Source organism: Mytilus trossulus, chromosome 2, assembly GCF_036588685.1.
Source record: "Mytilus trossulus isolate FHL-02 chromosome 2, PNRI_Mtr1.1.1.hap1, whole genome shotgun sequence".
In the NCBI taxonomy this organism is placed as follows: domain Eukaryota; kingdom Metazoa; phylum Mollusca; class Bivalvia; order Mytilida; family Mytilidae; genus Mytilus; species Mytilus trossulus.
The window spans coordinates 18,642,280-18,657,233 of NC_086374.1; the positions used below are offsets into that span (position 1 = coordinate 18,642,280).

Here is a 14,954-nt window from a genome sequence, read left to right on the forward strand (position 1 = left end):
TACATTTTTTGTACATCATGTACATACTAACATGACTGTAGAAACATTTATTTCCATGCGGTTAAAATTTCATAGTTAAAATTGTCTCTTAAAATATTATCATATACAGCTTTACACACATTTGTATATGTGTGAAGAAAAGTACATCTACATTGAAGTTAATATTATAAATTATAAAAGTACATCAAAACAAATTCCTTTTATAAGAATTATTATACGACCGCAAATTTTGAAAAAAATTTCGTCGTATATTGCTATCACGTTGGCGTCGTCGTCGTCGTCGTCGTCCGAAATCTTTTAGTTTTCGCACTCTAACTTTAGTAAAAGTGAATAGAAATCTATGAAATTTTAACACAAGGTTTATGACCATAAAAGGAAGGCTGGTATTGATTTTGGGAGTTTTGGTCCCAACATTTTAGGAATTAGGGGCCAAAAAGGGCCCAAATAAGCATTTTCTTGGTTTTCGCACTATAACTTTAGTTTAAGTTAATAGAAATCTATGAAATTTTGACACAAGGTTTATGACCACAAAAGAAAGGTTGGGATTGATTATGGGAGTTTTGGTTTCAACAGTTTAGGAATTAGGGGCCAAAAAAGGGCCCAAATAAGCATTATTCTTGGTTTTCGCACAATAACTTTAGTTAAAGTAAATAGAAATCAATGAAATTTAAACACAATGTTTATGACCACAAAAGGAAGGTTGGTATTGATTTTGGGAGTTTGGGTCCCAACAGTTTAGGAATTAGGGGCCAAAAAGGGACCCAAATAAGCATTTTTCTTGGTTTTCGCACCATAGCGTTAGTATAAGTAAATAGAAATCTATGAAATTTAAACACAAGGTTTATGACTATAAAAGAAAGGTTGGCATTGATTTTGGAAGTTTTGGTCCCAACAGTTAAGGAAAAAGGGGCCCAAAGGGTCCTAAATTAAACTTTGTTTGATTTTAACAAAAATTGAAACCTTGGGGTTCTTTGATATGCTGAATCTAAAAATGTACTTCGATTTTTGATTATTGGCCCAGTTTTCAAGTTGGCCCAAATTGAGGTCCAAAATTAAACATTGTTTGATTTCATCAAAAATTGAATAATTGGGGTTCTTTGATATGCCAAATCTAACTGTGTATGTAGATTCTTAATTTTTGGTCCAGTTTTAAAATTGGTCTAAATTAAAGTGCAAAGGGTCCAAAATTAAACTAAGTTTGATTTTAACAAAAATTAAATTCTTGGGCCTCTTTAATATGCTGAATCTAAACATGTACTTAGATTTATGATTATGGGCCCAGTTTTCAAGTTGGTCCAAATCAGGATCTAAAATTATTATATTAAGTATTGTGCAATAGCAAGTCTTTTCAATTGCACAGTATTGTGCAATGGCAAGAAATATCTAATTTCACAATATTGTGAAATAGCTAAAATTTTTTTAATTAAGAGTTATCTTTCTTTGTCCAGTATAGTAAGCAAGAAATATCTGCAAGATTTTTTTTTAATTGGAGTTATCTTTCTTTGTCCAGAATCAACTTAAATCTTTGTTATATACAATATACAATGTATATTCACTTTTTACTACCAACTGATAAATTTAAATAATCTTTACCATTCAGTGATAACAAGCAGTTTTTTTACATCTTAATATTTTATGATGTGTTTAAATGAGTAGTAATTGTTGCAAACTCCATTAGAATATTTTAATTGAAATTAGTTTTGGAATAAGGGAAAGGGGGATGTGATTAAAAAATTGGGTTCAATTTTTCTCATTTGAAATTTCATAAATAAAAAGAAAATTTCTTCAAACATTTTTTGAGGATTAATAATCAACAGCAAAGTGAATTGCTCTAAGAGAAAACAAAAATTTTAAGTTCATTTGAATACATTCATTCTGTGTCAGAAACCTATGCTGTGTCAACTATTTAATCACAATCCAAATTTAGAGCGGAATCCAGCTTGAATGTTGTGTCCATACTTGCCCCAACCGTTCAGGGTTCAACCTCTGCGGTCGTATAAAGCTACGCCCTGCGGAGCATCTGGTATATTTTGATATTGATAATTTCATGTCATCATTATTTTGGGGATACTAGTTTTGCATGGATCCTGTAGGGGAACTTCAAATTAAAGTGTTTGACAAGGTTTTCTACAGGGTTGAAAACAAAAATTTGTGAAAATAAACAAAATTGTTTTCCTCAATCCATGAAAATTAATGCCTATGAAATATGGATCAACAGTATAACAGCTAAACCACCAGTTCAACAGTCAGAGCTCAGACATAAATAAGTCTGAATCTGCTTTTGACTCATAGAGGTCTAAATTTATAGGTTTTATGATTTATCTCCCTTTAATGCAAGACAAAATAGGACTTTAATAAGTCAAATATTGTTAAGCAAGAAATAATTGACCAGAATCAAAAATGTGCAAATATCGACTCCTACAAGTGGATAAATGATCAAAATTGGTTAACTTCAAGACCCACGCATATTTATAAGGAGATCATGCATATAAATCAAATAATGACAACATTGAAAGCCAATGCTTTGTCTTCTAAAGAAAAATATGAATGAGAGTCTAAAAAATGGGAGATAATGTTAATTAACCTTACAATGCAACCACCTGGAACCACACTTAATGAGGTAAAACATCTGTGTTTAGTAAGGATGTTCAATTAGACAATTAAATATAGATAGCTCAAGTCCTTAGTTAGATAAGTCTAAAATTGAAAACACATTTTTATGATAAATACATGTTTAATGACTTGTGTATGTCTGATCTCTGACTGTTCAAGGGGAGATAATAATTTTAAAATGTATATCATCACATATACATGTACAACACCTGTATATATGAAATTGAAAATTAAATTATTTGATAAGACCATCATAAGTACATGTATGATTTGCAGGAAATGTAACTCATTAAATTAATATTGTGACCTTACAACAGAGAATTTTTCATTGCACTTTTCTTAATTGTTGAATTTTTATCATAGAATTATTATTATATTAAAAACACATATTATAGAAGGATCATTGGGGTACATGTACATTGCAATAATAGAGTAACCTAACAACTAAAAAAAAGAAGAAAAGATATAGGCATTCAGTATACAGTCTTCAACAGGATAAGATTTCCTTTCATAGAACCAATTGCAAGCAGCTCCAAATTAGCCTATACTAGAACACACCCGCGAAATCGCGGGCATTCAGAGCGTATTTGAAAGGATGTAAAGTGTTGTAGGAAGAATTTTGTAAAAGATTTAATGACTTGAGAATTTCAGGAAAAGTATCAAAAGTCATAGGTACTTGGGGACAGGATTTTTTTTAACCCTCCTCCTTTATTTCCAAAATTCCCATTTTTATACGACCGCAAATTTTGAAAAAATTTTCGTCGTATATTGCTATCACGTTGGCGTCGTCGTCGTCGTCGTCGTCCGAATACTTTTAGTTTTCGCACTCTAACTTTAGTAAAAGTGAATAGAAATCTATGAAATTTTAACACAAGGTTTATGACCATAAAAGGAAAGCTGGTATTGATTTTGGGAGTTTTGGTCCCAACATTTTAGGAATTAGGGGCCAAAAAGGGCCCAAATAAGCATTTTCTTGGTTTTCGCACTATAACTTTAGTTTAAGTCAATAGAAATCTATGAAATTTTGACACAAGGTTTATGACCACAAAAGAAAGGTTGGGATTGATTTTGGGAGTTTTGGTTTCAACAGTTTAGGAATTAGGGGCCAAAAAAGGGCCAAAATAAGCATTATTCTTGGTTTTCGCACAATAACTTTAGTTAAAGTAAATAGAAATCAATGAAATTTAAACACAATGTTTATGACCACAAAAGGAAGGTTGGTATAGATTTTGGGAGTTTCGGTGCCAACAGTTTAGGAATTAGGGGCCAAAAAGGGACCCAAATAAGCATTTTTCTTGGTTTTCGCACCATAGCGTTAGTATAAGTCAATAGAAATCTATGAAATTTAAACACAAGGTTCATGACTATTAAAGGAAGGTTGGTATTGATTTTGGGAGTTTTGGTCCCAACAGTTAAGGAAAAAGGGGCCCAAAGGGTCCAAAATTAAATTTTGTTTGATTTCATCAAAATTGAATAATTTGGGTTCTTTAATATGCCGAATCTAACTGTGTATGTAGATTCTTAATTTTTGGTCCCGTTTTCAAATTGGTCTACATTAAGGTCCAAAGGGTCCAAAATTAAACTTAGTTTGATTTTAACAAAAATTGAAACCTTTGGGTTCTTTGATATGCTGAATCTAAAAATGTACTTAGATTTTTTATTATTGGCCCAGTTTTCAAGTTGGCCCAAATCGAGGTCCAAAATTAAACATTGTTTGATTTCATCAAAAATTGAATAATTGGGGTTCTTTGATATGCCAAATCTAACTGTGTATGTAGATTCTTAATTTTTGGTCCAGTTTTAAAATTGGTCTAAATTAAAGTGCAAAGGGTCCAAAATTAAACTAAGTTTGATTTTAACAAAAATTAAATTCTTGGGCCTCTTTGATATGCTGAATCTAAACATGTACTCAGATTTTTAAAGGCAGTGCTTTAAGGCCTGACTTTTAAGTCATGAGGTTCATCTTTTCATACGCAATCTTTGCAGGGGGTCTTTTGGCCAGAAATAGATCCGGAAATGTTCGAATTTCTCCTCTTCTTTTTATGGTATAATATGGTTTTTGTTTCTTTCATTTACATTGGGGACTAAAGAAACGATCAGTGTGTATTGTTCGTTTTTTAGAACTTGTTATTAGTGTGTATTTTGCATTATAAGCAGTCAACCTGACTACAAACTATCATTATGTGTATTCCGTGTGGAAAGAGGTCGGGTCAATTTCGAGTGTTATCTGACATCTAAAGATTCTTTAATTAGTTCAGACGTTGATATAACAATGAAAAGTCGACTGAACATGATTAATATTGCATCTTCTATAATTCAAAGCGGAATTCGGTTTATGAACGAGAAACCGTAAAGCGTTTTCAATTTCGGTTCTAGTTATGTATGTTGTCCACGTTTTATCCTGGTTCCCGGTACTACGTTCCGGGTATTAGCTATTTGATATATGTGATGTGTAACATTACGATCGGGTACCAGCCAATCTACGTGTGTATGTGTACATGATTTCCCGCCAAAATGACACTTCCGGCAAATGACGGATAAAACCTAATCGACGATCCCGGGTCAATGGACAAAGCCAATGCAATGTTACGCGACTCGGGTTCGCATACTTATTTTATTTATTTTGGTAATCGATCTATTTCCGGTATCATGTAGTATTTATCGTCATGAACACTGATGTTTTTACTTGCTGAACATTTGTTTCTCTTACATAAATTAAACATCTCTATACGTTTTGAAATTAATTTTATGTTTTTGTTGGATTTGAACTTTGTCTTGTGTATTTTTTTACTTGTCCACGGGCAACCAAGACAAAAATAATTACTTGTCCGGTTGTTCAAATGTACGAGTCGGGCATAGCATTTCCACACCCCTGGTTATAAAACTTTTTTTTCAGGGCACAAACCCACTTTAAAGAGACTTGTCTACTGCCATACCCATCCTATTTTCATGCACCATTTGCAAGCAAGAGACTGAATGGTTTGAAAAATTAAAAATCAGGACGGTGTCCAATTAAAACAAAAGAACTAAACTGGATGAATATTGTAGGAGAAATCTAGAGGAAAGTTTTGATTTGTGAAATTGGTTTTCCTGAAAAGTCATCCATCCTAGCCTACAGAAAGGAACTATATATTTAACTGTCCACCACCAACTGACAAGCTAATTTTGAGCTTCACATATGGAATTACTCAAAAACCAATGTCTATGTTTTCAGCACAGATTTCACAAGTTATGACACAGCTGTGCTTTTTTATACTTGTTAAAGAGTTGTATACTAAATTTTATTCTTTTATCAATAAATATATATTGTGTCATTTAAGAACTTGTATTTTGCCAAAAGATGCATACTAGTGAATGAAAGTGGTGCAGTTCATTTTGCTTTGGTATATAGAATTGAATTACAATTGTTCATGTTATTGGAATGCTTATAAAAATAAGGAGATGTGGTACAATGTATTTGATATTTAGTGAGTTTATCAAGCAAAAGTGAATAAGAAATAGGTATAAGCAGTTACAGGTACTGCTGTACAATCTCAAACAATGAGAAAAACTCATACCGTATAAAAGAGAATTTCATATTTACAAGCAAGTTTTGTTTTTGCGTTAAATAATTTTCTTCTATTGTTTTAATTGCAAATATGGGAAGTGGTTAAAATGCTAATGAGACAGCTGTTATGGCCACATAGCCTTAATTGAAATTTTCTTTTTCATTCATACCAGTAGATTTTGCCTGGAGTTAGAAACAGATCTGCCAACTTTTCAAAATGCACATGGGGGTTTTACGTGAAAGATGGTCCATATAGTCATACAAAACCTTCAAGGGGGCCTTCAAATGGAAGCAGGACAAGTTGCCCCACTGGCTAATCGCCCCACTTTTTAAAAAACCGCCACAAATTGATTTATCAAATCGCCCCACATGTGAAATTGGTCAAATCGTGTTTAATATTACTCCTGCCAACTCGCCCTACTTATAAAAAAACAGTAATATTTAGATTAATATATATACAATTAAAAATAAAAACTCGCACCACTTTAATGAAAACTAATCTACACAGAATACAAACAAACCGAAAATTAATTTAATTACTATTATTGATATATACTGAGATTATAATTCTAAAAAAAAACTGATTGTTGAAGAATAACTAAGTTTTGAAGCTTAGTTATTTGCATAACAATTGAAAAGTAACCAGTTAAATGTATCAAAATGCAATATAAGGAATTTAACTTATATTCAATGGAATAACATCTTTTTCCATAAGTGGGGCGAGTTGGCATTACTTAATTCATCCTGGTTAATAATATATTTATCTAGATTTCACCCATTTCCATTAGATGGGACCAGTTGGCAGGAGTAATATTAAAGGGATTTAACACAGTTCACAAGTGGGGTGATTTGGTAATCCAGGTTGGGGCAGTTTTTTTGTCGAGTCTGCGACTTTTGTCGCAGAAAGCTCGACAGGGATAGTGATACGGCTGCGGCGATGTTAGCTCAGTTCTTAAAAGCTTTATATTTTAGAAGGTGGGAGACCTGGATGCTTCATACTTTGTATATGGTTGCCTCATGTTACGAAGATTCCGTCAGTCACATGTCCAATGTCCTTGACCTCATTTTCATGGTTCAGTGACTACTTGAAAAAAAAGTTAAAATTTTTTGTAATGTTAAATTCTCTCTTATTATACATGTAAGTAATTGGATAACTATATTTGGTATGTGCGTACCTTGCAAGTTTTCACTTGACCTCGACCTCATTTCATGGATCAGCGAACAAGGTTAAGTTTTGGTGGTCAAGTCCATATCTGAGATACTATAAGCAATAGGTCTAGTATATTCGGTGTATGGAAGCACTGTAAGGTGTACATGTCCAACTGGCAGGTGTCATCTGACCTTGACCTCATTTTCATGGTTTAGTGGTTATAGTTAAGATTTGTGTTTTGGTCTGTTTTTCTTATACTGTTTGCAATAGGTCTCCTATATTTTGTGTATGGCATGGTTGTAAGGTGTACAGGTCTACCTGGTAGGTGTCATATGACCTTGACCTCATTTTCATGGTTCAGTGGTTTAAGTTAAGTTCTTGAGTTTTGGCCTTTTTTTCTAATACTTTATGCAATAGGTCAACTATATTTGGTGTATGGAAATATTTCATGATTTACATGTCAGTCGCACAGGTTTTATTTGACCTTGATCTCATTTTTTACGGTTCATTGCTCAGTGTTAAGCTTTTGTGTTTTGGTCTGTTTTTCTTAAACTATAAGCAATTAGTCAATATTATTTGTTGTATGGAAGAATTGTAAGCTGTACATGCCTACCTGGCATGGTTTATCTGACCTTGACCTCATTTTCATGGTTCAAAGGTCAATGTTTAGTTTTCTTTGTTTATGTTAAGATTATGTGACAGTTGTAATAACGCTTTTTTATTAGGACTATCAACAGAATATCAATGATTAGTAAAGAAGGCGAGACATTTCAGTGTGTGCACTCTTGTTTTTAAAGTGAGGCGAGTTAGTGAAAATGTGGGGCGATTTGTCATGGATTCCCTTCAAATATATTCCAATGTGGTTTTTGGCTTCTTCGTGCATTAACAAGCTCATAGCCATTGTTGAATTAATTGTTTTCCATTGCTCTCACAAAATTTCCATTTGGGAGCCTTGAGCTCGATGGGGGAAATACTCTGCAAATACTGACAGTTGACAGGTATGGTCATCAAAAAAGTTGACATGTTACTATGTACATTTACCATTATGTTACTTGATGTCCTTGCTATACACACAGTACAGAGACTAGTCAATCTTTGTGAACTATTTTTTATGGGAGTCATAAAATATGTGTATACAATCAATAATTAAAAATAGTCTATTTATATTGAAAAGGAAAAGTTCTTATATGTCTAAAGAAGAGGGACGAAAGACACCAAAGGGACAGTCAAACTCATAAATTTAAAGCAAACTGACAAGGCCATGGCTAAAAATGCATTTCATGGGAGGCACAGAAAATATACTGTAAACAGTAGACTAGATATAGGTGAACTAGGTACAAAAGAACTCTAAATCTTAAATTCTACAAACCACCTCTGTTCTATGGAAGATAATGATATAACTGGACTAGAAATACACACAACCTGTAATTAACTGCCTTTACAGCGCTTTCGCGCTTTGATTGATTATGGGCCCAGTTTTCAAGTTGGTCCAAATCAGGATCTAAAATTATTATATTAAGTATTGTGCAATAGCAAGTCTTTTCAATTGCACAGTATTGTGCAATGGCAAGAAATATCTAATTTCACAATATTGTGAAATAGCTAATTTTTTTTTAATTAAGAGTTATCTTTCTTTGTCCAGTATAGTAAGCAATAAATATCTGCAAGAATTTTTTTTAATTGGAGTTATCTTTCTTTGTCCAGAATCAACTTAAATCTTTGTTATATACAATATACAATATATATTCACTTTTTACTACCAACTGATAAATTTAAATAATCTTTACCATTCAGTGATAACAAGCAGTTTTTTTACATCTTAATATTTTATGATGTATTTAAATGAGTAGTAATTGTTGCAAACTCCATAAGAATATTTTAATTGAAATTAGTTTTGGAATAAGGGAAAGGGGGATGTGATTAAAAAATTGGGTTCAATTTTTCTCATTTGAAATTTCATAAATAAAAAGAAAATTTCTTCAAACATTTTTTTGAGAGGATTAATATTCAACAGCATAGTGAATTGCTCTAAGAGAAAACAAAAGTTTTAAGTTCATTTGAATACATTCATTCTGTGTCAGAAACCTATGCTGTGTCAACTATTTAATCACAATCCAAATTTAGAGCGGAATCCAGCTTGAATGTTGTGTCCATACTTGCCCCAACCGTTCAGGGTTCAACCTCTGCGGTCGTATAAAGCTACGCCCTGCGGAGCATCTGGTTTGTTTTCTATTAATTTCATTATGAACATACATTTAGTGTACATGTATTATGAACATTCCAGTCAGGAGCCTGTAATTCAGTGGTTCAGTGATATTTGTTTTTCGTTAATTTTTTGTACATAAATAAGGCTGTTAAATTTGAATTGTTTTACATTGTCATTCCGGGGCCTTTTATATCAGACTATGTAGTATTGGCTTTTGCTTATTGTTGAAGGCCGTAAGGTGACCTTTAAATGTTAATTTCGGTGTTATTTTGGTCTCTTGTGGAGAGCTATCTCTTTGGCATTCATACCACATCTTTTTTTTTTGTAAAATATTTAGTGACTTGACAATTTCAGAAAAGGTATCAAAAGTCATAGGTAATTTGGAACAGGATAATTGTTTTTCTAGCCCGGCTTCCCCTTTTTTCACAAAAAAAATCCTTTTTTTGTTTGTTCTCTACTAATTTTAATGACACATGCATAATTTTAGCGCTTATCTGTTATTCATTAAAGGGGGGTCGGGGCAGAGGCGGATTTAGGGGGCCCGCCCCCCCCCCCCCTTTTCTGGAAAATAATCGGTTGCTTATATAGGGAATCACTGAAGCATGACCGGAGCGAGCTCCTCTTAGGCAGTCAACGGGCCCCTGCGTATGAAAATTTCTGGATCCGCCACTGAGGAGGGGCCCTGATCCCAATATCCCGGGCTTAAAAACATGAAATCCCGAGGTTCTGAATTTATTATACAAATTGAATATCTCGACATCCCGAAATTCGAAAAAAAGATATACCGGATCTCGAAATGGTCAATCCTGAAATTTAGATCTTAAAAACACCCGTTCCAGACGTCCCGAAAGTGTATTTTCTTTTAACAGTCAATCCTCAGTTTAATAATTGATCCACAGCTAGCGGTCATTGATATATTATTCAGACCCTCTCTATTAAATAAAATCTGTGACTGCCGTGGATAGTAAACTTGATAATGATATCAGACAGAAAATACACTTTATTCGTAGTATATGTATACATTTGTTTCAAAGTAAAAAGTAAAACGCAAACCGGAGGTCCAATCTGACTTAATTTTCGTCCAATGACGGATATAAGACAAAAAATACACTGTATTCTTAGTAATAATATATGTTCAAAGTATACAGAAAAACACAAACCGGAAGTCTAATCTGACTTAAAATTTCGCCCAATGACGGAAACATATCCGGACGTCTTTAATTCTCGTTTTTCACCCAAAATAACTCAATCTGAATAATCATGTGAATGGATGACAAATGCGATTATGCACTGTACCCATAGGACACAGAGGCATGATGATTAATTTATTGTGGAAAAAAGAGAAGCGACACCCAAAATGAGGTCTTCTCGTTTAATAGTATAGATAGCTAAGTCTTATAAAAGTTATGAATAAATTAAACAGACACTATTAAGATTATAGTTATAAGATTTTTTAGGTTGATGTGATATTTTATGATTTTTTTTCTGTTTAAGATGGCAAAACAAATGGAGTCCTTCAAAGGGTATTTGGAAGACTTTGCTGCTAAGCACAAAGATCAGATTAAAAAAGATGCTGAATTCAGAGTAGCTTTTCAGGAGATGTGTTCCACAATAGGAGTAGATCCTTTAGCCTGTATGTTTAATAGCTATATCACACATTAAAGTTTACTCAGTAGTTATAATCAATTGCTTTTATAGGATATTTAAATAAACTCATCATAGATACCCAGACTAAATTTAGTATATACGCCAGACGCGCGTTTCGTCTACAAAAGACTCATCAGTGACGCTCGAACCCAAAAAAGTTAAAAAGGCCAAATAAAGTACGAAGTTGAAGAGCATTGAGGATCAAAATTCCTAAAAGTTTTGCCAAATACAGCTAAGGTAATCTATGCCTAAGGTAGAAAAGCCTTAGTTTTTTCAAAAAAATCTCTAATTTGTAAACAGTAAATTTATAAATACAGTTACATGTAACTCTCGTTGTCTCGAACTCTGTTGACTCGAAATTTTGGATGAGTCGAAGTTTTCACATGGTCCCTAAATTTGTTCCATAGAAATGTATGTATTTCGACTCCTTATGAGTCGAAATTGGATGAGTCGAAATTTCAGTTGAGTCCAACTAAATTTACAGTCCCAAGGTTAACAAAAGCATTCAAAATTCATTATTTATCTCGAACTAATACCTATTTGTCAAAACATGACCTCCGGAATTTAAATGAATTAAAGAGTTAATCTGACAATACACGTGTAATTAAATTTCCGGTCGCCGACCACTGTAATTGATTTATGACATGCTATTTACCACGAGTGTTTACCTGAGATTATCTTTTATAGAATTCTCATAAATAATTTGCAATACATTGTTAATGTTCATGACAAATTATTTAAAATGTTTACAAAACAATTTATCGTGATTTACACTGATGAGCTTGGGTGTGTATAAAGTGAGGATTAAGACTTCTGTTGATGATCACATAAAAACTACTCAATCAGCATCTTTTATCTTGTTGTATTTTCTATTGAAAAGAAAGAGTGAGATGAAACAAAATGAAGAGAAATCTAAATGTTCTAAAATCTCTTCTATCGAGAATAAACAGAGGACCAAAATTCCTAAAAGTTTTGCCAAATGCAGCTAAGGAAATCTATGCCTAAGGTTGAAAATCCTTAGTTTTTCTAAAAAATCTCAAATTAAAGCTTTGTATGAATTAATGAACTGTAGGTCTGTCATACACCTACTATTTGTAATCATGTGTCTTTCTTTATCTTTGTCCATCACGGATTCTTCTGTCGTATTTTTATCATTAGCCACAAATAATACATCTTGGTATTTAGTTATGATCTTTCAACTAATACATGTTTCATTTTCATATTTATACCCCAAAATTTATGTCTCAGTTCCATGATATATTCTTTTCAAATCTTTTTGTATGCAAACAGATGTGCATGATGCACTTTAATTCAGAAGTATCACACCTTTCCATGAGGATACAGCCAAAAGGTCATACACATGTACAGGTTTACATTTATGACCGGTTTCACACATTATATGCATCTGTGGTTACATTTTACATTAGTTACCACTGTCTAAGTTGATTTGGTTATAAGGAAGGATGTTATTTTTGACATCACTCAGTCTTATTGAAAATACATGATTTAAAATCTTATCAAATAGATACAAATCTTATTCTTTCCTTATCATGCTTATGAACAAGTTTTTCACACTCAATTGTTTCATTAATAATACTATGTGGTAAAATTATATTCAGGTAAAGATTTGCCAACACATATTATAACTAAATGTTAATAGAGATATTAATAAACAAACCAATATGTAAGCCGGTGTCATATGGTATTTTGAACCCATAGTAAATTGACCCTGGGGTAGACGATACAATAAACAAAATTAACAAAAATCTATATATTTTCTTTTTACTTAAAACATGTAAGACAATAGCACGACATGTTAATTGCAAATACAGGTTGAAAGATATATTTACATATATAACATGTATAATGTATAAATGATTTTTTCAGCAAGTAAAGGTTTTTGGGCAGAAATGCTAGGTGTAGGCGACTTTTACTATGAATTGGGAGTACAAGTTATAGAAGTTTGTATAGCAACAAGTCACAGAAATGGAGGTAAATTATTAATCCAAAGAGCATTTTCTGTTCTTACAAAGAATTTGTTAAGTGGAGATTGACAATTTGTGCACCATGTACATGTGGATTCCACCACTGCATTAAGAAGTGTTGAATTTTTTCAAATATTTTCAAAAATTAAGACATGAGACTTGCTGATCTTTTGAATTAGATTTTACTGTTGAAAGTGGAAAAAATAAGTACATTTGTTGTAATACATGAGCTAAAATGGTGGGATCAAGTCTTTAATGATTTTTAACAGACATCTTAACTAAATTTATCCTTCCTTTTAAAAGATTTGCAGACAATTGCTGGTTGAGCACAAAAAATATATTGTCTTTTCATACTCAGAGCAGTTTGTAGTGTATGTTAGTGATAATCAAACAATAATCAATCCATCTTATTTTGTATTCTTATCACAAACATATTTATTGTAACTTCCTTTATGATATAGCCTAATATAGGCAAGTACATGAATTGACATGAATTGACATGCATTAACCCTTTGCCTTAACATTGCATCATAATTGAAGACTTTAATTAATCATGATCATTTCTTTTCTGTTGAATAAATAACCTTTGTGTACAGTAGAGATTTCTTTCTTTCATTAACTAATTAACATGATCAATTTGGACAGTTTTAAATTTTGAAGGTCATAATAATTTTGTTAATATGTACCAATATGTTGCAAAAAAAATCATCTTTTTATGAAATTAGATAAGTTTACAGTAATAATACAGTGATATTGTTTGCCTTGAATTAGTGGAGAATAAAGGCTTTTTCCCCTGGAGAAAAATCCCAATTTGAAAAAAAATGGCTTAAAATTATTCCCAAAAAGACAACTTTTTTCCCAAACAGTGCAGTCTTATTTGTGCATAATAAAGGAAAAATAACTCATTTAAAAAAAAATCATGTCTAAAATGACTATATGTGCAGATTTGAGGGTCTATTTATGTATAATCACTGACAAAAAGGGGTCTTATTTCAAAGCAAGAGTTGACTCTTGAAAGGGGGGCTGTAAATTAAAGTTTCGATCTTTGTGGTTTATTTTAAATTTCCCAATTTGATGAAAATGACGCATATTTTCACAATAAAAAAGGGTAGAGGTAGTTTTGAAAAAAGTCAACAATATCACTGTAATATTATGTTAATATAACTTGAAAAAGTGCATTATTTTAAGCTTACTTATGTGACTTGAAGAATGATGTTTCTCCAATAGGCCATCCTTTCCTTCCCATCATTTGTCAATACTTTTGTAGGATTAATAGACATAGAAGAATTAAGGAGTAGATTGTTAGCCTCTAGAGGAAAGAAAAGTCAAGATATATCTGTGTAAGTTGAGAACAAAGCAATTGAATTATTCCTCTTTGCTTGTCAGTTCAGTGTATATGTTTAATACAAAAGGTTCATATTAGTTTGTTGAATATAATTGAATGAACAAGTAATGCTATAAAAGAAAGAATGAATGCACTCTGATATAGAAATACTGTAATCTGTAAACCATCATTGTTCCAGTATGTGACCATAGATTTAACAAAGTTTTCGAAGAAGAAGGAATGACATTTTTTCAAATTTACATGTTGAAAAATTACTAAAATGTTTCACATTACATTCAACCAAAAAAGTCTTTGCTGTATTCAATATTTGAAAATATAAATATATGTGAAATGATGGCCAAATATTTTCAATAAGCTTGATAAGAAGTTGAAAATGATCTCCCTACAATATTCACCAACCATTCAGTATTTAAATATTTAAGTCTCAGAAAACAGTTATGTAACTTGATCTTTTACATATA

The 14,954-nt window shown here is 32.1% G+C and overlaps 1 protein-coding gene across 1 annotated transcript in view; it reads left to right on the forward strand.

The window, feature by feature from the left end:
• LOC134704952 (vacuolar-sorting protein SNF8-like) overlaps nucleotides 1-14,954 on the forward strand; it is a 35,034-nt gene that overhangs the window by 2,690 nt on the left and 17,390 nt on the right. The window contains exons 3-5 of the mRNA XM_063563735.1: nucleotides 11,011-11,149; nucleotides 13,051-13,155; nucleotides 14,416-14,488. Coding sequence (XP_063419805.1) covers nucleotides 11,011-11,149; nucleotides 13,051-13,155; nucleotides 14,416-14,488 — 317 coding nt within the window. The remainder of the gene's footprint in view (nucleotides 1-11,010; nucleotides 11,150-13,050; nucleotides 13,156-14,415; nucleotides 14,489-14,954) is intronic.